Raw genomic sequence first — 25,954 nt, 5'->3', positions numbered from 1 at the left:
ACTGCATCTAACTCAAAACTGTTTCCAAGTGCCACACTCTGGCCTTTGACTTTTCCCATTACCCTATAAAGATTTGGGGGGAACGGGGAGAGGATGATTGTAAAAACAACAGCTTCTACAAGTATTCCAAACTTTTTTCTCTAGAACTTGGCAATTTAAAGTTTGTGAGAATAGCTTATTTGGTATTACCCATTATACACTTTTTCATTCACTCTGAGACAGAGACTGTTTTAGCTGGGACATAGACCTGGACTGCTTAAAGTTTTTGTACTGTGGTATAATTATTTTGATTATGGATTGGACTTTTTACTGAAATAGTTATACTGGTACAACACCTACTGTAGATAGTTATAAAGGTGCCTTATAGTAGTATAGCTTATTCCCTCTCCTGTATGAGAATTGCTATACTGACATACATATAAAATATATTAAGACTGGGGGGGGGGGGTGTGTGTGTGTGAGAGAGAGAGAGAGAGAAATATAGGCCTAATGATGATTCGTACAGTTTACTTCCCAAATATGTTGGTATCTGTTTTAAATGAATTGTGTGTAATCTTTTATCTTTGCATTCCTTTTATGTCATTGCGTATATATTCAGAATGAACTTCTAAATCATGATTTCCATAATGCATGTGGAATTTAAATGCTAATTTTCAGCTTTACAAATTAATTAGATACAAAGTTACTTATTTGAGTGAAAATACAATCTGCTGAACCAGAGAAAATTAATCAAACCACACTTATTTCCTTTGTAAAAATACATTTTTATGATCTAATCTTTTTTTTATTAGTCCTTGGAGATGTAGAACTTGATACATCCTGCCTCAGTGTATAATAAAGCTATTAATGGGTCCATTATAAGGAAATGGCAATCTTACCTCTACATGATGGGAGAAAAACATATAGATAGCCTTCAACTGTCTATAATTGTGAGAGGTTTTCTTTTGATTGTGTTTTCTGTCTTCCTGTTTAATCTTGTCTGGTGTAATTATTCTTTTTGTATTAGTGTCCTATAAATGTAGTTCTAATAGATTTGATTCAATACTGGCAATTGTAGCAGCTACATATCTCTCTTAGACAGGAAAAAAAGAGCTATTACACTGGAAAGTATAAAATCATTATGAACAACAGAAGAAAAAAATGTCATTCTCTCATGAGGTTACCATGAAAATAGTGGGTCACAACTGATGGATTTGTGTGTCTGTGATTTATAGTGCCCTGAGCAGTGGTTGAAAGGACCAAACACAGCAGGATACGATATTAGCTCTCATTTTAAGAAGGGATTTTGTCTGACAAATGTATAGAAAACTGAGCAGCACATGAGGTTGTGTAAAGGTCTGTCCGCTTAAAAAAGGCTATGAATATGGAACAAGACTGAAACATTCTGTGTATATTTTTGTAAATTGTGTGTGTTGTTTGTAATACTCACTTGCGTCGTGCGTTTGCTTGAAAGGGTAATGTGGTCTTTATAATATGTTTTCAGCCATCCAAACTAAAAGCTTTTTTTGTAGCTTGATAATAGCTGAAGTCTTAATTGCCAGACAAGGAACCAGATCTTGGCATCTTGACATGCATTGTTAGGATTTTCATGTGTTAGCGGGAGTCACTAATAGATGTCATGGCGGAAGTAATGGATATGCCATTTGGTCCTTTTAGTCCACATGGATTTTAGCCCAGTAGATCTAAATGGTGTAAGGGCCCATCAGCCATGTCTAGAATGCCCATACAATGCCAATTTTGGGGGAAGCGATAGGGAGGATTATGGATGCTTTACTACAGAGATCTTTTGTGAGGAGTGGGATAGAGTCCCTTTCAGTGATATCTCTGCTATAGTCGATCCTGTACAATCAAGCTGAAATATTTGAGTCTTTGGGCCTTCTGTATTTGAGTAGTGTGTCACAGGAATTTGTCTCAGAATTCATAACTTCATTGTAAAGATTTTAATCATACAGAATGTAGGGATTTCATGGCAACTTAACTCTGTTCCTTTGCACATCTTTCCTCGCATAACCATAAAACATAGACTAAAACTTAGGAAAAATTGGCTATTAAAAGGTAAGCTTACCTCAGTCTTAACTATAGTGGTGCTCCTGGCCCACTATAAAAAATGAAATACTACCTAATGTAATGGTTCTCTACATTGTTTGACTGGTAACATACTTTAATTCACACATTTTAAGCCGTTCCTTTCTAAATTTAAAAGTCCCTACTTGCCATTAGTGGGGAAACCTAACTTGCTTTTTTGTTAGAGTTGCTAGAACTGGAGTTCAGTGGCTGTTAGTGCAAACTCAGTTGCTTTTTCCAGACTTCAGTTGTTCTCTTATGTTGTTCTTTATTTCCATCCTTGTTGAAAAGCTAATCTCTCAGGAATACATAGTTACAAACAGCAACACAGTAACACAGCTTGAGAGATACAGTTTCACTGTGTTTTCTCTATAAGCACCTAGAATTTGTCCAATGCCATTCGCTCTACTTTATCTTTAGCATATGCTCTGTTTATCTTGGCTAGTTGTTTTTGCTCCTTGAGGGAGTCTGCACGTGCATCACAGCTTGAACAGATTCATGTATACATGAGTTTCTCACCTAATATAGCTCTGTTACTTGCAGTGATGGAGAGTTGGTCATAGATTACGTTTCCAGTGTATCTCCAGGTTTCTCCAGTTAAGTCTGCATCAGCAGCGAATGGGAATATATCTGATTCCAGACTTCCGGCATCTAAATGTCATCTTCAAAAAGTTAATTTCATATGAAATCTACCATATGTCTAAACTTGCATTGAGTTGGTTCACATAACTAGCAGTATTGGCACCAAAAAATCATCTATTAGAAGGTCAACAAACATTGGTTCTTCCTGAAATACTATGAGTTCTCCCTTACTTTGAACAAGGAACATTCCCCAAGAGAAAGCCATCTTACTTCTGTATGTAGTAATTAGCTCTGATGGCCTGTTCCTTTATGCAACAAACCAAAAATGGTGAGGCTTCTGGTTGTTTACTTTTTGAGGCTGTCATTTTCACAACTGCCCAAACACTTACCTAAGTTCAGTGGGCACTGTTGTGGTAATACAGCATTTAATATGAAGAATGCAGCGAGTCACCAGTTTCAATGGATTTCTTTTTCTTTCCTTCACCATTGATCCCAGTCCCTTCATGTTCCTGTCGTTATAGCCATTCCATCTGTCCTGACAGCAACATAATTGGCCCAAAGAAGTCCTCCTTCTTTCAGGTTGTGACACTTCTTGGGACACCAAGGGCTGTGACTCATCTTGTTTCCACCTGTCTCCAATGTAAGGGAGTCTTGCCTGTGCCAGCTGGGTGTTAGCTTTCAGCCACTCAAGTACTCTTTCCTATCTAAGGAAATAGATTCTCACCCCAAAGTTCAGTCTCTTGTAGCATTTGCTGGCCCCCAGGGGCCATGACCCAATTATTTGTGAAGCACCCCCATTCATTCAAGGTACCTCATCAATTAATGGATGTTTCTCTCCACCTTGTGCTATACTGAATCAGCCTTTTATCTTTAATCACAGACAGGGCTATTCCTTCATAGCCATAAAGTTCCTTTTCACTTCCAAGCAGTTTCAATGTTTATAGTTTCTTTGATGGTTTTCCATTGACTTTGCTGGGTTGGTGTAATGATGGACAATTGAGCAAAACATTATGTAATCCACTGACTAGGAAGAGGTGATAACTCCCTCCCAATTGAATGCCATCACTGAGACATACTGTTCCCTAGCAACTCACACTAAGACCATATGGGCATAATTTTTAGTGTAATTACATTATTCCTTAAATATTCCCTGTATATGCATGTTGCAATGATTATCAGTATTGGTAAGTGTCAAGCTTTGAGATCTCACATACTACTCTAGATAGATAAATACCATGAAAGTGGCATATTAGGTGTAGTGAGTTTGTCAAGTCTGAGACATGAGTTGCTTGTAAAGAACGGTGAATCCTTTGCCAGTTGGCACCAATGGGCCTCTGTAACACAGGTAGACATTTGTTAAGGTTTTGAAAATATTTGCAAGTTGCCCACTCTGATGATTCCTTGCAAAAGAGTTTAGCTTTTTGATGCTGTCCTCATTCATGTCCTCACTATTTGAGGCCTATCTACGCTTATCCACAGATTGGTCCAATAGAAGTGCAGATCTTCTGGCAGTGCTTCTGTATTGTGGGCTGATGGTGAACTCTGCACATGTCTTCAGAGCACTGACTGATTGTGTCATTAAACAGTGGAACTTTAGAGCAGGCATTTATTTAGATTTACGTTTCAGTGAATTTAACTTTACACTTGAATACTTTTTTGCACAAATAGGTTATGTTAATTAAAACTACTGTTCTTTTAATCATGCACAAATAAAGCCTTAAATCTCCAACCCCACCAAACATCCATGTTCAAAATAGAACATCATGTGGTCTGCTGTCAAAATCAGCCAGTGATGAAAAGAGCATCCAGGTCCATAGGTATCCTGAAACCAAGATCGCTGTTTAAAAAAAAAAAAAAAAAAAAAGTCTTTATATGTTGTTGCAACCCTATATTCCTCACTACTGGTATCAGTATGTGAAAGAAGAGAGGCGAATGAGGGTTATTTCAGAGCTCAAATATCTCTCCATCCCTATTAGATATACCTGACCATTTCCCATCTTCATCGAGAATTTCATGTGATGGAATGGATATTGTTCCAGGGTACAGTCTTGACTTGCTCCCTAGCTTAGACTACATATGGGAAAGAACAGTTCTTTTCTTTGTGTGTGTCTTTCTCACTGAACTTGAATCTCATGGCATACTCAAGTTGTATTGGTGGCATATGGTTTGAGAACCACAGACTTAACAAAATACTTCTATGGTTATGTGGGGAAAGTGAGTTTCTTCATATTATTTGCTGAATGCTATGTGATCTTGCATGGTATTTTTTTAGTAATGTAGTAAGTGTCCCCCCACCCGTTTTAATATACATGCACTAGGCCAGAGTGTGTGTGTGTGTCTAGAAATCTTGACTTTGAACTTCCTGAGACAAACATGATTTAAATGCAGACTTTACTCATGATGGGGTACCAATTAATATCATGGAGAATTTTACTTGAGTAAGGACTGAGTAATTGGGCCTGTAGTGTTTTTTGCATGATTTCCTTTTAAAAAAAATCAAGCGCAAAAGCATTAAACAGATAAGGCATTATAGAGTTCTGATGGAGACAGTGTTTCCACTCTTACCTATAGCAACTCTGTTTCAAAGGAACAATTCTCTAGAGTTTATATTCAGCATGGGATAAAATTAAATTACAAATAAACAAAAGCTAATCATACATAAGTACATTCCGGCAAGAATACATAAAAATCACTAAGCCTTTTTAGGACAGTGCAGAATACATCAGTGGCCAGATTTTGATACTCTTACTCATGTTGAGTATTGCCTTACTCCACTGAATAATCAATAGTCCCAGTGGCCTGAGTGAGATTATGCTGCAAACTATCTTGAACACTGACAGTCAAATTCTCACCTGTTGTAAATCAGTGTAGTTTTATTGACTTCACTGGAACAATGCCAATTTGAACCATCTGAGGATCTGTCCTAGAAACTGAGCAAATTTGTTAGCCAAAAAGGATGCCCGGAAAAATGTACATAAACCTGGATATTTGTCAACAATTAATTGAATATTGTTTTTCAGTTAAAGATGCCAGATCTTCAGAGTTGTCTGATTCAGCTTCAGACTCAACATGTTGTTTGACATCCTGATAATGACTTGCATCCGAAACTAATTTTGTCTGATTTTATATCAAGTTTAGTCATGAAATGAACAAGAATTGCCACATGGCATTTTAAATATTAAAATACTTGCTTGACAAGGTTTCAACAGTCTTGCTTGTTCACAAATCTCCTTGTTAGGAATGCTAATGGAAAAAATGCTGTAATATAACAAGGCTAGAATGAAAACTCCCTGCAGTTGTTCTTGTTAAACAAGGTGAGTTCAAAGAGATCCTAGCTATGTATGTTCTGTCCAAAAATTCAGATTAATTTCACATTCTGCTCAAATCTCAAGAAACATAACAAACATTTAGTGAACTTCCTGTGGTGCCTCTAAAATTAACTTATTCATGTGGACTCAGAAGGGACTATTTTTGCTCCATAGATCTAACTTTGAAAGCTCACTGTATCATAGCTTTCTCTTTCTGGAGACTTTTCTAAAAATCCATTTATTCTATATTTTAGTATGAGATGAGTGCTGTTCAGGGGTGCGGAATTAATGAACTTGATTAGAGTTGCAAGCTAGATCATAGTTGCTTTATATCAGGTTTCAGAGTAGCAGCCATGTTAGTCTGTATTCACAAAAAGAAAAGGAGTACTTGTGGCATCTTAGAGACTAACAAATTTATTTGAGCATAAGCTTTCGTCACGAAAGCTTATGCTCAGATAAATTTGTTAGTCTCTAAGGTGCCACAAGTACTCCTTTTCTTTTTATATCAGGTGTTTTCTTAAAAAGCCAATACTATGCATTGTTGTTCTTTAAAAGTGAAACACAATGAAACTGCCATGTCAAGCAGTAGATGTGATATCTCTCTACTTTAGTAAGGCTTTAGGTATTGTGTCATGTGACTCCCTCATAAACCAACTAGAGACGTATAGCCTAGATGAACCTATTATAAGGTGAGCACACAACTGGTTGGAAAAGTTTTCTTGGAGAATAGTTATCAGTGATTCATAATCAAGCTGGAAGGGCATATCAAGTAGGGTCCGGCAGGGATCTGTCCAGTTCTGTTCAATATCTTCATAAATTATTTGGACAATGGTAAAGAGAGTATGCTTATAAAATTTGCAGATGATATCAAGCTGGGAGGGGTTGCAAGCTTTGGAAAACAGGGTTAGCATTCAAAATTATTTTGACCGATAGGAGAAATGGTCTGAAATAAATAGGGTTAAATTCAATAAGGACAAAATCAAAATACTAAATTTAGGAAGGAATAATCAAATACAAATTGAACAAATGCAACATGACTACCTAGAAAAGGATCTACGGGTTATAGTGGATCACAAACTAAATATGTCAACAATGCAATACTGTTGCAAAAAAAGCAAAAATTATTCTGGGATGTATTAGCAGGAGTATTGATAGCAAGACACAAGAAGAAATTTTTCCACTCTACTCAGCATGGATAAGACTGCAAGAGTAGTATTGTTCCGGTTCTGGGCACCAAACTTGGGGAAAGATGTGGACAAATTGAAGAAAGTCCAGAGGAGAGCAACAAAAATGATTAAAGGTCTAGAAAAAATGACCTATGAGGAAAGGTTGAAAAAACTGGGTTTGTTTAGTTTGGAGAAAGTAAGACTGAAATGGGACATAAGTCTTCAAGTATGTAAAAGGTTGTTATAAAGAGGAGGGTGATACATTGTTTTCCTTAACCACTGAAGACAGGACAAGAAGTAATGGGCTTAAATTGCAGTAAGGGAGATTTAAGTTAGATGTTAGGAAAAACTTCCTAACTGTAAGGATAGTTAAAGCACTGGAAAAAATTATCTAGGGAAACTGGAATCTCCTTCATTGGAGGTGTTTAAGAGAAGTTTAGAAAACACCTGTCAGGCATAGTCTAGATAATACTTAGTCCTGCCTCAGTACAGGGGACTGGACTAGATGACCTATTGAGGTTTCTTCCAGTCCTATGATTCTATGCTAACATACAATTTTATACAATCTTGCAATGTAGAGCCAGCATAGAAGCTCCCAAGTGCCTGACACCTGTTGCTGGCACAGGGATTATGCCAATTCTCTGTCTGCTGTTTTGAGCCAATGGGGCTATTAGCAACAGGCATAAGTTAGAATAGCCCTCAGGCTGCTCCAGTTTGTGCCTGGTATCCATGCTGTGCACACAGCATGTTATTCAGTGGGTCACAGCTGAGAATGCCAACTTCAGGAGAGATCACTGAGAAATGGGGCAGACTCACTGAATGCATCCGATGCTTATGCATCAAATAAATTTGTTAGTCTCTAAGGTGCCACAAGTACTCCTGTTCTTTTTGTGAATACAGACTAACATGGCTGCTACTCTGAAACTCAAAATGATGGTTATTCTATCATTAGATTATACCAAGCCAGTAACAAAAGCGAACTTTTGTCTCACCACAGTTTCCTTGGGCATTGCAGCCCTTGGCTCACCAACCAGACACTAGACTCTATGATGAGTGGTTACTGAAAACGATTTTTATTTAATATAAGGTCCTTCTAATCCCAAGTGATCAGCCACTTGGCCAGGTCAATATATAACTCAGATCTTACCCAGTAATCACGCTGATGCCAATCCTTTAGTAACTAAAAACTAATGGTTTAATAATAAAAGAAAAGAAGAGAGTTAAAAATGGTTAATAGATCATATTCAGTAGAACTTCAGAGTTATGAATGCCAGATTTACGAACTGACCAGTCAGCCACACACCTCATTTGGAACCAGAAGTACACAATCAGGCAGCAGCAGAGATATCCCACCCCACCCCCCAAAAAACAAATGCAGTATTGTGTTAAAAGTAAATGTCTAAAAAAATAAAGGGAACGTGTAAAAAAAAGAGACTTGACAAGGTAAGGAAACTGTTTCTGTCCTTGTTTCATTTAAATTAAGATGGTTAAGAGCAGCATTTTTCTTCTGCATAATAAAATTTCAAAGTTGTATTAAGTCAATGTTCAGTTGTAAACTTTTGAAAGAACAACCATAACGTTTTATTCAGAGTTATGAACAACCTACATTCCCAAGGTGTTTGTAATTCTGAGGTTCTACTGTACATACAAGTGATTTTTCAAAGTTCATAGATTATAGCAGTGATGTAATAAACTGCTATCTTACAAGAGTTTCTTTGGAATTACTCAAACGTATTGGGGGTCATCAGTCCTTACCCAAAGCTTCCTTGTTAGAAATCCAGTCCAGAGCAATGAGACAAAATGGAGATGTCTCAAGTATCTTTTTATATACTTTACCATGTACTGGAATTTTACTGTCTCAAACAAGGCTCACAGCCCAGGTGCCTGGAAAATTACTGGCCCAAGATGGAGTCCAGGCTCACATGAGCATATCACATGGCCTTACATGGTTTACTGAACCACAGGGGATGGTTGTTAACCCCTTGAGTCTGAGGGGTCTGCAGGAAGAGCTGTCTGGGCAGAACGAGTTTCTTCTATGGCTTATTGTGAGAGCTAAGTGTCATTGGGCCATCAATACATAGCTGTCTGGCCTTAATGTAAATTCTATCTGCGGGGTGTTACTCAGGAATACAACACATATATAAGATACCAGTACATACCAATATTCCTAACTTCAGATACAGAGATGATAGATGCATGTAAACAGGATAATTGTACTTAGCAAATCATAACTTTTCCACTGATACCTTACATGACATTTATATAAGTTTTGTTGCAATTGTATAAGAGTGGTAATATCAGTGGTATTCAATCATATAGCGTCACACCACTGTACTGCCCCTGATTGGATTTGGCCCAATCATGCATGCTGAAGCTCAAGAAGCTCTAAAAACTACAACCTAGGAAATGCATCCTGGTACCCACTACTAATTGAAATAGTCAATGCCTTCATCTGAGAAGCATGCCTTCCAAACTCCTTGAAAAATGCAGTAGTTCACCCAATCCTCAAGAAATCCTCATTCGATCTTGAAGACCTCCCTGACTACCATCCTCAGCAAATAATTGAGACATTTGTACTTCTCAGGGTCAATACAAGTTACAGAACTCAGGACAAAGCATGTAAGAGCTGGGGATAAAGCGTTCTTCGTAAAGGGGATCTGGCTATGGAATAAATTTCCAGAGGAGATTAGACCAATCCATAGCTTTTAGGATATGTTGTAGAACTTCCTTCTTCAAGAGGGCCTTTCCACTCACAACAATGATACCCTGTTCTCCCCAAACCAGTGCAATAAATAAATAAATGTTACCCTTAAACAAATCAACCTTAAAATGAATAAATCAAAACCCTACCTCAGGCAGAGTTTTTACCCTGAAAAGGAAGAAGTGCCAGAGATTCCATGAAGTCCACTAGGATTTCGCTATTGTTATTGGTTTTACATTCCAGGCACTAAACGACTACCATAATGGGGGTAGACAGCAGCTTCCAGATTAGGGGAGTAGAAAGAGGAGCTTTATGCCAAATTTACACACACACTCCCTTTCCTTGATTTATGCTCCATTTTCCACTGGCCTTATATGATCTAGGATGATAAATAACAGTGTGTAGGGGAAGGCAAAATTGTAAAAATAGCTTATTTGTTCCCTAGCTACATCATTATTTTTCTGTTTAGTTTTCATGACACTTGACTTCAGAATGAGAGTTCCTATTATAGCTTAGGCATGTAAACTATCAATTCTCTGACAAATGACTGAGAATCTTGAGAATACAAGAATCATAAACATTCATGGAATTTTCCTTTTGCCTTTTATTACATTTTTATTACACTTACCAAGCTGCTGTACTGGACTCAGATCTTGTGTCCCATGTGCTCTTGGCTTGCTGCGGATGGGCAGAGTTTAGGCACTGTCTGTCTGGCTCTCTGTGTCTAGATACGCACTCCAGGTGCGGATCCTGTGTGTGACACTCCCTCTTGGTAGTGGAGACCAGTTTCCAAGGCTCTGAAACTGGTGTTAGCTCTCACAAGCCTCCCAGTACCTGTTGCCCACTCCCAGAGTTCCTCTAAAACTGTGGACCTGCTGGTTTACTATTTCCCTCTCCATGGACTATGTAACAGTGAAAGCAAGCAACACACAGTCTCCTCAAAGAACCTTATAAACACATACACACCCTTTATCTCTTGTGCTGTCTGAGAGTATACACAGATCCATGGAAAACAACAAAACCTGCACACAAATACCGGCTCACTTTCCTCACCATACCAAGAGCCCTTTGGATTTGGTCAGTCGGTTTTCAGGGGGTTCAGGATTCTCAGCTCCTGATCAACCTTGTTTGCTTCTGGTCCTGTTTCTGCTCCACTTTCTAAGATTGCTGGGAAGAGAGCTGCCCTGTTAGAGAGTTCCAGTCCCACGCTGTCAGGTTACTCTCCTCAGTGACTTCATGTTGCTTGTCAGGTGATCCATTGCTTGGTTACAAGCTGACTTAGTTGAACTGGTTCCTCAGCGTGGGGACAGTTAGCTCATTGTCTTAGGGAGGGTGCTTCCATTTGAATGGGAGTCCCTCTATATTAGTGGCCTGGGAGGTTTCCATATAAAATGGACGTTAAAAGGCAAAAGTATAGGCACAGCACAGTCTTACAATAAAATGGCGCTCACAAAACAAAATGGAGTTTGTAGTTTCCTACATATGGACATCTGTCTCACCTTTGTTTTGGTCACCATTTCTAACTCAGTTTCTAAATCTGTTTTCTCAAACATCCCTTTCTCAGCATCATACATCCGGAGATTAGAGCCAGTAATTTACTACTTTGAAAACTGCTGCTAACTCAACTCCATAATCAGCTGACACAAAAGATGTTACAGGTGTGAATCAGGAGCATCTTTCTTTTAATGATCTTTCTTCTCACCTTGCTTGCTTTACTAGCCATTGATTTCGTTCAGGAAGATCCTTATGTGCCTATATCTAAATCTCAGTCTCTTAGAAGGGCAGTGAATGGTGGTGCTGGCGAGATGTCAAATAAGTATGTGTCACCTACAGTATTTTAAACAAATGCAGTTAATCTGTCTGTTTTTAAAAAAACAACAACTTTGAACCATGGATTATTATCCAACTTCTGAAGTGCTTTAAAATAGTTATTACTGGAAGAGTATAGAATAAAATAAGCTTCAATGATGAATGTGCTGTGATTATTTTTTAGACCTTCAATGCATAGGACACTGAACAAAAGTTATGGGGGTGGTTAGAAAAATCATTACATTTATTCATTAAAATAAATTTAGAATGGCAGTAAGGTCCATAATTCTTTGCCCAAGCCACTTAACTCCTTTACTTGTCTATTAATTGACTGATAAAGACCTCAGAACCAGTCATAGATGATTGAGTAGTCTCTGTAGATTCATACTTTTGACACACATGGCCCCAGAAACATGCCATTGTTGGAATGATTCATAGTTTGATTAATAAGGACTTTTACCTCAAAGGAAAAGCATTAGAGTTCACCATGCATGACTCAAAGGCTATCTATCACACCCGTTGGTGTAATAGTCATTTTCCCCTGATAATATCACTGAGATCTACACCTAGCACATAAATCGTCGGTTCAACTAAATATGCAGTTTTTTTGAGGAGTTATGTATAGCTTCTCTTGTTTTATTGCTTTTCCTGCTAGATATAGTATTTTAGTAGCCACTAAAAGTGGCTTAGTGGGTATTTAAAAATAATTAAAATATATTTTACTGCATTCAGAATAAGATTATATTTCTTTTTGCATAGGATCTATTTAGCTTTAAGTATGGCTTCATTAGGATGTTATCAGAGTTTCCCCCCCACCCCAGTTCCTTCAAAAGATATTCAAAGGCATCCAAAAGATGCTGGTCACTCTTGAGAAGTATATATCAAGATGGCTGGCACAAGAATTCTGTATTTTATTCCAGTAGCAATTACTTGCTCCAGTGACAGACAAAACCTTCACATAACATTCTTCAGCTTGCAATGCACTATCTTCAACTGATGAACAGTACTGGAGCAAGCAAGTATTTTGTTATGAGGAACATGAGACATGTCCAACCACTGAAAAGCAAGGTATTCTATGTGAAATGTACCTGTGTTTTGATGGCACAAAATGTTAGAGCCTCAAGGCCCTGGTTACAGTTGTTTTGCATCGCTAACCCTGTGTGGGTTGAAGCACTGTCGAACCAATGCATAGATGTGCTGAGGCACAACATAATGGTAACCACTTTTAAGGTCAAATCCTGTACCAAAGCCTTAGACCAAGCAGATAGACTGATCAATAGGAATCACTGCAGAGATTGGGAGAGCTAAATCCTGTCTACATTTGATGGAGTGAAAAAGGAACTAATCTGCAGCTCCTATAACAGTAGCTCCCAGGAATGGGGCATCAGAGTCCGTGACGAGAGGTTTCAGAGTAGCAGTCGTGTTAGTCTGTATCCGCAAAAAGAAAAGGAGGACTTGTGGCACCTTAGAGACTAACAAATTTATTTGAGCATAAGCTTTTGTGAGCTTCAGCTCGCTTCATCGGATGCATTTCTTGATGAAGATTAGCATATAGAGTGCCAAGTTTAGGACACTGCTGAAGCTTAAATTATGGACAGGAAACATTCAGTGCTCCTTTTATTGTGTCAAAATCAGAGGAAAAAGCTGTTACTGCCAGCAAGGGAAGGCAGAAAGTTTTGGTATTCCATACCAACTGCACAGTCTCAGCTCTAATATATTAATTGTTCCAGCAATTCACTGCACAGAGTAACAAAGGGATGTAAGTTTGCATTAGCTTCAGCCTTCAGGAATTTGGCAAGCAGTATCCATGTGGCAACTTTTTACTTCAAGTGAAGTGTTTGTAAGTATCACTGGGCATACATATATCCTCAGTACCTTATTCACATAAGAACTCAGTTGCTGTTTATCTCAGACATAACTGACGTGGAAGAACCAGTCTCAAGAACACCGGGTGCACTTTCACTTAGACATACAGAACATGATATTTCCATCAACAGATACGATAGCTCATCTTACTTCCTATTTCAGGAAGCCAAAAGATGGAGTTGAGCTGCGTACAGTTAATCCGTTTTAGTGACTACCTTTTTAAGGAAACTAATCTCCATAACAGACTAACTAGACTAGCGGTATCCATAAGTAATCTTTCATTTGCGAAGTGGGGATGAAAGAACTCTGTCATCTCCAAACAAAATATTACGGTGTTCTCTGCTCAAAGTCCAGGAAGTACTGTAACTGCAATGGATTTTTTCTTTCTTTAAAACAAGACTTTTGCACATGATTTCCTTCATTTAATCTCTTTGATATAGGGAGATGTCAGTATTGTGTAGCCTCCACAGTCCCTTGCTTGATATGAGAATTTGAATGATCACTACAAATGAAATAATTTTGTCAGTCACTCCAGGCTACAATCTTACTACATCTGATCACCGTACAATTAGAACATTGTCTGTATTGTAAACCTGGCTCTTTATCTCTGCTGGAATGGACTTGGTGAGCTGATGTTTACAAGGACTAGGTGCTCCAACTCCTCAGAAATACTTGGAAGGAATAGACAGAAACTGTGCATCTTCAAATGGAAAATGTCTGTAACCTGGCAGAATTTAATCTCCGTGTATCCCTCCCTGTGTTGCTTGAAGGAGCTTCTACACCTGTCTTGTGGTGGTATATGTTCTCCAGCTGTACTTTCACAATCTTTTTTTTCTTTTTTATTGAACTAGTGAGGATATTCTATGTTTATCATAGTCAATTAATGAAATATAAATACATCAATTAATGAAGCATCTTTTGGAACCACTGTATTTTTGTGCCTTTGTGGTGTCTTAGAAGTTATCCCTGGCAGAAGGCACTGCATCTTGTAGAATGAGTGACTTTTTTCCTCTTGTGACTGATGTGTTTTCATGAAGTGGTGCTGTGGAGTCCTCCTAAATCCTCCCAGAGCCAGTTTCAAAATTCCATGTTAATCTGTCAGTTACTCATCTAAAATTTTTTTTCCTCCTCATTCTAGTGTGTGCTTCTTGATTATGTCATTGATTAAAGGTCTCTCGGCTTCTGTCTAAAGTCTTACCCAATTTCTTCCAGTTTACATATTTCAAGATCAACACTTTGTTCAGCCTTGTCCAATAAATGTCTGTCTTTGTATTGCTTTTCTAGGTTATTAACCAGACTCATCCTTCAAAGATCAGTTATGATTTATTCTATGATGATAACAGCCTCAGGAGTTTTATAATCAAGTGCCTCAAGGAATTCTTGACATCTGTTTTCAATAAGTTAGTAATAATTCTAAATGGTGGCACAGTGGAAGATTATATTTCAATGACAATTTGATCTGTATATTGTAGTAGAGTACTTTGAGGAAGATTTTTAACACATAAGTAGGATTCTGACTCTTCCAGTCAAAGATTCACTTTGTCTGTTTTAATTCCAACCTCTTGAGATATGGCTATGTTTAATCTGTAGTTCAGGGACCCAGTTATGTCACCATGAAATTTTCATTGTCCCTTTGTCTATTAGTAGCCTGAAACAGGGCTAGATTAATTGTATTTCCCTTGTTAATTTTCAGGAAGTGTTAAGTTTTATCATTTTATTCATTTAGCTTTGTGGAATATGCTGACATTTAAAAATCTTCATTGCTTAGTGTTTCTTTAGACAACCGTTCATGCAGTATTATGTATGAATCATTATGCATTAAGTGTTTTTTCCCATTCTCTGAAATGATTTCTTCATTTCATTGGTTCATTGTTTCCCCATCCTTTTTTCTGTGACTCATGTTTTAATATATCCAGTATCACAAAAAATGAATGAATTCTACCAAAGAAGTTAGCTGCAGCGGTATTTGACATAGAAACACAAATTTTACTCTGTTACACAAGAGTAAGTAATTCTGGAGTGACTACAAAGGAATTACTTTAGATTTATGGCAATGTAAATGAGAAAAGAATTTGGTCCAGAGAATGTATATCAATATATTCAGAATGCCATCTCAACTAATTTCCCCTAAACTTTTTAGGATAACTCCTATTGAAAGAGCCTTTCGGGTGTTTTGGCCTGAAATGGTAATAGCTCTCTTTATGCTTGTATTGGAGATTTTTGTGTCTTTTATGTACTCATTCTAGTAATTGTGACAGTACTGGTTCTATTACCATAGCAACTAAGTGCTTCAGTTGCAAAAAATGTTTACATAAGTTACTAATGCTACCTCAAGAGGGATGGATACACAAACTGAAACTGCAGCCTCAGTAACTCTGACTAGCAAGTAGTGGGAAGGTCTTTCTGATACAAAATGCAGAACAGCGCAGCAGAACCAGAACAAAGCAAGCAAACAAAGTAACGTATACAATAATGAAAAATAAAATAAAGAGCAGACCAAAACATTCAATCAAATGTTGAATAAAATAAAGGGGCATTTGCTCATTTCCTGAAGCTCACTAAACCTGGGTTCTGTTGGATGCTGAAGAAAGGAAATTTCAAAGGCAGAGATGCTTCACTGAGCAACAGTCTACAAGTGTCCTAGCAACCATTAACTGCTTTGACAAGCTGTTAGGTTGGAGATGGTCTCTCAGGTAACCTGATTCCATAGCACGAAGGGTTTTAAATTTAAATAACATCAATTTATCCCTGCTGTTCCTAGGCGGAGGATTGGCCACGGGGGCACCAAGCGCTGCCCCTGCCCCAAATGCTGGCTCCGCAGCTCCCATTGGCTGGGAACCGTAGCCAATGAAAGCTGCGGGGAACAATGCCTGCAGGCAGAGGCAGTGCGCAGAGCTGCCTGTCTGCGCCCCTGCCTAGTAGCAGCAGAGACATGTCGCCACTTGTGGGGAGCACTGCCCGGATCCCGTGCCCCTGCCCCACACCCCCTCTCACGCCCAAACCCCCGGTCCTGAGCCCCCTCCCGCACCCAAACTGCCTCCCTCCATTGGTAAGTATAATTCTTAGTTTATCGCAATTTTTGACTAACCAGCACCCGCCATTCCCCCAAATGCTGGATAACAAAGCTTTTCCTGTACTTAGCAAGCATCCAAATTATGATATTGAATGGCCCATAATAATATATGCAGAGTTTTTAGTCTTTATTTTTCCCCCCAGAATTGAGAATTACTCAGGTTTTTTTCTAAGGTTTATTGCAAATAGATATTTAATTTAATGGGCAAATCCACGTCTTTTATGAGAATGGAATCAGAAAATTGTTGCTGCATGTTGGCCAAGCCGGGCAGAATGGTCATGGAAAATCTCAGACAGTGGGATCAGTCTTCAGTGGTCCCAGCCATGGAGAACAGCCACTGCTCCATGGTAATTCTTTTTATGCTAGCATGCAAAGGGATTTTGAGGGAGTGGTGGAGAGGCCCTTGTGATACAGTAGCAAAGAAAAACATTGAAACCCATCAGTTTTGACTTTCTGTGATGTATTCTGTTTAATAGTCCGTGGTAGGTGAAAAGAAAATTAACAGTAAATGAATAGATGTTGCATACTCTGGCATCTTGCCAAAGCTGGATAAGTTTGAGATGAGGGAGTCTAAACTTACTCCCAATATCTGTTTTGTGTCAAGAATCTGAAGCAAATCTCCTTGTTTGATACTTATTTTCGCATGACTGCATGCAGAGGGGAGAACACCATAATAACAGGCATTTTGATGCTGGAAGATGGGCTGCTTTCTATTCTAAGGAGACAGCTGCGTGGTCTGCTAAAGCAGCATGGATGGAAAGTGTAGATGGGCCACTAACAGGCTGCCAAAGTATTAAAAACATTTTAAACTCACATTCACTGCAGTAGAAAAGCTGATTCTGTAGCGAGGGGTGTATGTAGTATCATTTCAAGACTTTACAGAAGGGGAAACTGAGGCAAGGAGATGTGACATGACTTGCCCCAGGTCACCCAGCAGACCAGAAAATAGAACCCAGATTTCCTGATTCCCTATCCAGTGCTCTAGCTCCATGGTATATAAAATCATGATTATGGCACTCATTATGGGTACCCTAATAGATTTTGCTTCTAGTTAATTATGAACAATGAATTTTTCTTGATGCCACTCCCCAGATGCAGCATAATCCGGGACTATGGATCCTTGAAGAAAAACATCTCAAGAGAACTCTCCGTAGGAACTAATAACCCAACACTTACCTATTATGAACTACAAGAAAAACAGTTTTAAATAGCAGATTTTGCTCTACATTTATAACATATTTTGTCTTCCTCTGGTTCTGCATTCCTTAAAATCAGCACACTCTCAGCTCAAACTCCTGGTCTCACCACTACTTCTCTGAGGAAGAACTTAACTTGTGTGGTCATTTTCCCAATTTAGATCTTTTAATAAAAAGAAAAGTTTATGTTGGAGCTAAAATGTCAGTTAAATCTGTAAACTGACCAAAAAAAAAAGGGGGGGGGGGGCGGAAGCTTATTCTCAATTTATTTTTGCCAATTGGCATAGTCTAACAGACCTAACTCATATTTTAGGTGTGCTTGACAAGTAACTTTCATATTGTTAGTAATTCCACATTGGGAAGCTTTTAATTATCCCACTGTGGACAATTTTAGACAGCATTTTTTTAAAATAAGGTTGTTAGTGCTTGAACAGTGAGTGCAGTTCTCTGATGTTGGGGGCTGAGGAATAAGAAAACAAACTGAACGGTATATCCCATTATCTTTGTATAATTGCTATATTAAAGTTTTTGTGGAATAAAATATTTTTTTCTATTCTTATTTTTGAGTGAAAAATAAACCTTTAAAAATAAACTTACTTGCAGTTAGACATTCTGAAACGTGATGAAGGATAATGAGATTTCTTGATGCACTTGCAAGAATGCTACACTGTATTCAAGATGCAATAATGCATAATTCAGTACTGAATAATGTTGCTTTGCAATACATTTATTGTATGGTTTCGTACTGAATAATTCTTACAACCTTTTCTTATTTACACTGAATTACTTAGACCTGAGTTTTACTAATAAGTCATCAATAAATGATTAAACGACCATATAAGCCTTCGGGTACTCTGGATGTATTCTCTTCTCTCAATGTGCAATAAATTCCTGTTAACATGGCTTCTTTGAGCCCATAATTAATTAATTTTTTTCCCCTGATAATTCATTGTGGTGCAATTTCAGAACTAGTGAAACTTCTTTAAGTTAAGCACCTACTTAAGTGGTTTGCTGGATCAGGGCCCTAGGTCAACTGGATTTGACTGTGGTGTGGAGGCGCCTCTATCAGGGAGAGAGAGTACTTCATGTGTTTTGCAGAAAGCCTTTTAACCAATCTAGAAGGTGGTGCATATAGGCTTTGAAGGGAGTCCTCTCCAGTCTAAGTTGCTGTAGCATGTGGTTAGATAGAGGGGGATTGATGAAGAGATGGGCCATGAAAATCAGAGGAATGGGGGAAATCTTTTGTGAAGCTCCTTACAAAAGTCTGAAGGTAATTTGATATGAACAACATATTTTTATCTTGTTCAGCTACACTTTTTGCACACCTTTTTTTTTTTTTTAAACTTGTTAGGTACCTTTGAATTCAGAGTCTTTCATGTTACAATATGTCTATTTACAGCTGTCAGTAGGCCTATAATATGTTTAGCTTGAAGAGGTTAACAAGCATACCTTGGAGTGTTACTTTTATTTTCTGATCTGTGACACTTAGCAAAATCCCATTATACAATTGAGTCGTATTATAATGTTTAAATGTTAATTTGTTCTGCATTCCATTAAAATTGCATTTTTTTTCTTGTGCATTGGCCCATACGTTTTAAATAAAACCTATAATTTAAACACCTTACCGTAGAAATATCCTAAATAAGTAACCTTTTGCCCTCGCTACCTTAATTACCCCTCATTATTTAGTCTTTCTTTAAAGAGCAGAGTTTTAGGCATGGGTTAAATATTTGCTAGTTAATTAGAATATTTGTTATTTTAAAGAAAACAGTAGTCCTTGTCTCAGTTCTAATTTTAATTGGATTTTGGAATTTAGAGAAAAACTGAGCTAAGCTTTTTGCATGTAATCTTCTATTTTTGTTTACTTTCCCCCCTTTAATGAACACATTATGTTCTAATAAATGCATAAATTGTTCTTTAAATAAACTGAAAAAACTACTTTACTTTAAAAAAAGACTGTCTAGCTTGAATATATACTATCTTCTTATTACGATTCTTTTCAGTTTTAAAGATTATGTGAAGCTCTCACAAATTATTTTTACTTTTATAGAAACAAATATAAAGCAGACTACATGTAGGTGAATAACTCTTTTTTTATCTACTCTTCTTTGAAATGTCTGGATATTTCTTTGGTTGTAGTCATTAGGTATACAATTTATTAAAATGTCTGAACAATTATTTTTCCATTTTTTTAAATGTGAAGACCACAGTTTTGTGTTTCATCTCAATTTCACATCTATTTTAGTTTGTTGTGCAGAAATATATGCAGTCATTATAAACCACAATGTACAGCTTGAAGTGGGTCTTGACAATATTACCCAGCATATACTGTAGTGTATTATTTTTGCATTCTCTTTTGCTTTATCTAGCACTATCTTTTACTGAGCATGACAAATGTTTTAGCTGATTGTGGTGATGTGCATCACAGTTTAGATATATTTCTTCCTGTGGAGGCCACATTTTTATCAAGAATTCCACTGTGTAGAAGTACCCAAAATGTTTAAAAGGTGTGCAGCCACACATCTTGCTCATCACTCTTCTGAGATGCCACTATGAATCCATAGTGGTGGAATCTCTTGTTTGCTGCAAATCTGCATTACCTCCAAGTAATAAGGTGTGCTTTCAAAGAAGGTAGATGTCCTGCCAAAACCCACTCACCATCTGTGTGTTGTAGTCGTGAATGCTCACATCTTAAGGGAACAAGCAAACAGGGCCTCTTTTGGAGGTTCATTCAGACATTGGATGAAGTGAAGCCACCACACCCTATCAGCAGTAGTACTAATCTGACCCCAATTCCCCACCACTCCCTGGAATGGAGCAGCTCTGCAATTCCTTGTACAGGATCATATTCTCTTTCCAATTCAGCTTCAGTCTCCTCTGTGCCTCATATACATTAATTTGTTCCTCTGTCTTCTCCCTTCCTCATCCTTCCAACTGCATACCTATAGCTTCCCCCCATTCATGTTGGTTCCTCCCTTCCTCTTCCATTCCCTTGAGCTCTCCTTAGTTAGATTTGCAATATGATTAAGCTCCCCACCACTACTCCAGTTCAGTACCCAATCTCTGCTATCCCTAATCATTCCTCTAATTGTTGGCTGAATGTCCAGTTTGCCTTTAGAGGCTCAAAATCTTGTTTTGCCCTTCTATCCTCTGCCATTCTTACATGTTGAGTGGGGTTTTATACTTATACTTTCAGTGCAGGCAGAATTTCCTATTTGGAACAGGAATGGAGCATGCAGAGAAAACTACTGCACCTCATTCATATGCTGTTCTCCTCCAGCTCTGATTCTTTCATGGAGCAGAGGAACATTTTGCCCTTAGTGTTTGGGTTTGTTTTTCTGGGAAATTGTCTTCGCTGACTGAATTAACTTACATATGTCTTGTTAAATTGTTTTATTAGGCAAAAGAAATAGGAACAAACTCCCAGCTGTGCATTTACAGAAAAACTGCTTGTCTCCCCAATTTTAGGTTGGTAGTTCAACCTCTGAAGCCAGTAGTTTCTCTGATTAATATTTTTGTCATGTTCGCCTTTTTTACTGGCACCGTTTTCGGGTTTGGGTAGCTGTAATCGTTGAGGCCGTTTCTTCAATCCGTATATGTTTTTTGTGTTTTGTTGACCCTTGATTGCATTTGGTCTGCTTTTTGAGTTCAGCAAAGAAATCTGTGAAGAGGCAATTTTTGCCTCAGAGTTCTTTGCAAGAGAAATGTTCCACGGAAAACTTTCTCCATGAAGACTCTTTAAGAGATTTATGTAGATTATGTAGTATAAAGTATAGAGTCATTTTCTTTCCAAGCAAAGAGGCCAAGACATAATTTTAGCAGGTATTAGTAAAAATTGAGAAGTATGTCGTGTGTCCTGGGACCAGGGCCAGTGTGAAACACCATGACAGGACTCAGGGTGAAAGTTTTTTCTCATTGTGCTCAGAAGCTTGCTGAAATAAGCTTGCCATGTTTCTGTTCCTTTGCATCTGTTATTTATTTCCCCCTTTCTCATGAAGTTCTGGGCCAATGCAAATAGATTTACTTTTCATCAGAAGATATCCACTCCTTGTTTTAACACAGATGCATATTTGTGGGTGGGAATGTCAGAAGGAAGTTATGTTTAGTTTGAGACATGGCATGTTTGGGTCATTTCAGATTCTCAGGTGGAGTAAATTGTAATAGAGCTTCATTGAAGTCAATAGAGCTATGACCATTTAAACGAGCTGAGGGTCTGCCTCTCTGTCTGTTCCAAGCAAGCCTCATCAGGTTTTAGTTAGTAATATAGCAAATGGGACTAAAACTTATATCTTGCATAATATGGTCAGTGAAATTTAGTACATTTTAAAAAGATTAAAGTCTGGCATCAGCTTATGTAAAAATTAAGTCTATACTGATTTGTGAGCATTCACTGTTATGTTTTGGGGTAGAATGAGAAGTTGTTTTACATGTGTATGTTACTTTTTTTTTAATATGGCACGTTTATCAAATTAAAAAGGGATATTCAAAATGAAAGATAAAAGGCCAACGTTTTCCCATCTGAGTGCTTAAAGGACTTAAATGTGGAATTTAGTAGTTTTATTTTCAGAAGGGCTCAGCCCTCTCAAACCCTATTGAAGCTGATAGCACCTGCAGGGGTCTCAATACCTTTGAAAACTGAGCCACTCTTATTTGGATACATAAATATACATTTGGATGCCTAATTTTGGGCACCCTTGTTTGAAAAATGTAAAATGCTGAAAATAAGTCTAATTTCCCATGAGAATTGAGACAATGAATTACGTTATTCTCTTTGACTGTGCAATTTTACATTGTTTATTAAAACAATATATGGAGCACCACTGTTTTCACATGGAAAATGCAGTGTTCCAGCAGAGTGCAGCAAAAGACAATTATAGCAAAATATAACCTTGCTTTCCTTTCAAGTGCTTGCAATGTTGTGGAAGAAGGAATTGGAATAAAAGAAGTTCACAATTTATAAAATATCAAAACAAGTACAGAGATCCTCTATCAGAAGAGTGATGTTAACTAGGTTTTCTCTATCGTATAGCTTGCTGAAACTCACATAGAGAATTTTTACCCAGAACGAGCCAGGAGAAACAGTAATGCAGAAAAACTCATTTAAAGAGTTATGAATTTCTAATACTTAGCATGTTAAATCTATAGTGATCTATTCAGGTGTGATAAATACTAATACCACCTGTGTGTTCTAGGTAACTAAGCATTATTATTCCTGTATTACATGCACATGAGGTAATTTATCATAGACTACGAGGCAAATTGGTGGTAGATTTGGGATTAAAATTCAGGAATTCCTGCCTTCTTTTCCCACACACAATATACTAGACAATACTACCTTCCATAATCGTGGGCTACTTCTTTTTCATTTTAGCTACTCTGATGCCACTGCATAGAATTTATGATGCATTGTGTAGTACAGGGTTAAATGTCCTCACACCAGGCATCCAAAGGGGTTAGTGTTGGGACTGCTAGCTAATCCCCTCTTGCTAAATTGATAATTCAACCCACTTGTACTATCTCTTATCTTTATTATCTCACCTACCAGACTTCGAGGGATGCTGTGAAGAAGGAAAATAAACCTGTTGCCAGGCTTGCCTGGAAGGACATTTTTTTTCTGGTCCTAAAAAGTGTTCTGGTCAGACGTAAAACAAATCTGGAAACCCAGCTATAAATACTATACCACCGATAGGTCAGAGTAGGCTGACCAGCTTTAAGCAGCAAGAATGGCTGCTGCATGCCTGGAAATGCTTAATCACCAGTCATCTTCCTTTCCTCCCTGATGAGGCCAGTGGTGGCTAAGGGAGCTAAAGACTCCACTCCACTCTCACCAACCTGATCCCCCACTCATGCATGATGTGCATGTGCATTCTTGCCATAAGGAGGAGAGAAGGAAGGAAAGTCCCAGTGCAAGAAGGGATGCACTTCCTCTAACTAGGACTTCAAGGCATTGTCATCCCACTGTCAGTCTGACCAAACAACTCCTTCCTCTGCTAAGACAGGAAGGGGCATTTCGTTCTTTTATATAAATGTTATTTTGATGGTCACTATTATAGATAGATACTACAAGAAATAAATATTTAATGATTTAATGATTTTTTAATTTTTATTGGGTATTTACTTTTAAAAATGTATATGAGAGAGAGAATGGCAGTCCTCGTTCCAAGTAACTTATAATATGTAGTGTGAGAATAATGGGTTGTAGGCTGAAATGCATAGTTTGAGCCTGACCTGCTAGTTCTAACTCAGGCAAAATTTCTACTGACAAAAATCACCTCTTATATGAACTTTATTTCCTCCTTGATCTTAAGTTACTGAAGATATATGTGCATAACTGGCTTTGATGTTGGGCATTAAATACCTGAATCGAGAAGATATTCCATAGAAATATAGTCTTCTTTATCTTATTAAAGCTAACAATGGCTTTCAGGACATTTTCAAAAAAGAAATTGGGTCTTAAAAGGCATTTTAATAAGTGTTGGAGGTACTTGGTCAGCTGAGGAAAATTACATATATATTTTTGTCCAAAATGGAAAATGATAATGTGTATGCAAAAAATCTCAAAGGAATGTCCAGCTTCAACTGTACTTTCCATGAATCTACCCATTAAGATAATTATATAACTCAAATCTAGCCAAATGTTCATAATTAATATTATTTATATTACAAGAGCTCCTAAAGACCCTAATTAGGTTCATGGTCCCATTGTGCTTGGTGGTGTACAAACAGAACAAAACACGGTCTCTTCTCCAAAGAGCTTACAGTCTAAACTTAACACAATGCATCTCAGCGTGTCTAGAAAACAACAGGGTGAGAAAGAAGGAGGACGAAGGTTAGAGTGATAAGAACATGCAGATATTTAGGATAGCTATTACACAACATGATGATTTCAGATTCAAGTTCTGTAGTTGCTGATGTGCTGTTTATCTAAGTTATTGGATTTATCCTAGTCCCTAGTCTGAAGTGAATGAGTTATTGACCTTTCCCACACCAATTAAAACTTGACAGAGCCAAAAGAAAAGTGTTAAGATCATCATGTCTTATTCCTACCTCAGCTTTGTCCAGACTTTACAGATTTAGAGAAGGAGAAGGGAGGAAAACATTTAAGAATCTTTCAATCACTAATGAGAAAATGTGTGTGCTGTGACAATTATTTTTCATATGCAGAAGATAATTGCTTGCTAAGTTTTATAGAATGCATTGTACATCTAGTTGAAAACAGAATCTGGAAAGCTACAGTGTGGCTCTGAAGAAAATTAAATACTTATACTTTGGGGTGTTTTCTCTCTCTCTCTGTCTCTCTCTCTAAAAACCCAAAGTTTAAATAATATTATTATAATTACAATATTGCAAAATTATACAATAATGTGCAATATTATATAATATAATCTTGTGTGTATATCTGTTGGGCCTAGTTCATGGGTATAACTCCAGCAGAAATATGGCACATTTTCCCTAGCAATGTAGTGGGTGTACACAGAATGGATGGAGTGCTCTGTGGTATTCTTTTTCCATTTAATTTTAATTCTTTGATACTGTTTTAAAAGGTACTTTTATTACTGTTTTTATTAGTATTATTCATTTGCATTATTGTAGCGCCTAGAAGCCTTAATCATGGCCCAGAACCTAAGCATTCTAGGTGCTGTATGAACAAAGGCTAAAAACACCATCCCTGTCTCAAATGATCTGTTGTACTGTTCCTTGCTACCAGCTGTGAACAAATACTCACTTTGAGTTTGAATTTGAACAAACCTCAAAATCCAAAGCAAAACTTGCCTGAAACCACCTAATTTCACTAGCTTTCTTTCTTTCTTTATCAAAACTATGCAAAGCCTTGAATTTCACTTGCTTAAAATGTGAAATAAAAATTTGGCCCAGGCTCACTTGAAACCTTTGAGGCTTTCTGTGAACCCGGTATTAGCTTCAACTTTGTAATGAAATCAGTCAGAAGTGCTTCCTGTATTTTGGTTTTTGATGATAGTTGTGCAAAATGTTAATAATTAGTGTCCCTTTTAATTACCCCTCTTTTCCAAAAACCACAAATGATTGCTACTTTTAGCAACACATTAGCTTTAATCCTGACCATGTGTTTTGGCTAAATAGGGGGAAACCGTTCACAACCAACTTTATAAGAAGAAAAGGAGTACTTGTGGCACGTTAGAGACTAACCAATTTATTTGAGCATAAGCTTT

At 37.6% G+C, this 25,954-nt stretch overlaps 1 protein-coding gene across 16 annotated transcripts in view; it reads left to right on the top strand.

Moving 5' to 3' along the window:
- Positions 1-25,954, top strand: part of BBS9 (Bardet-Biedl syndrome 9) — a 432,676-nt gene that overhangs the window by 132,131 nt on the left and 274,591 nt on the right. Inside the window, exon 20 of one of the 16 annotated variants that reach the window (XM_037890079.2) lies at positions 17,662-19,918. The exons of 14 other annotated variants lie outside the window; for them this stretch is intronic. In XM_037890079.2, coding sequence (XP_037746007.1) covers positions 17,662-17,730 — 69 coding nt within the window. In that variant the 3' untranslated portion in view covers positions 17,731-19,918. Of the gene's footprint in view, positions 1-17,661; positions 19,919-25,954 lie in introns of those variants that run through there. One more of the 16 variants, XM_043540619.1, reaches the window with a different exon arrangement.

The sequence above is a fragment of the Chelonia mydas genome, chromosome 2 (assembly GCF_015237465.2).
Source record: "Chelonia mydas isolate rCheMyd1 chromosome 2, rCheMyd1.pri.v2, whole genome shotgun sequence".
NCBI lineage: Eukaryota > Metazoa > Chordata > Testudines > Cheloniidae > Chelonia > Chelonia mydas.
The sequence above is the reverse complement of the archived record's forward strand: the minus strand, read 5'-3'. Positions and strand labels throughout refer to the sequence as shown.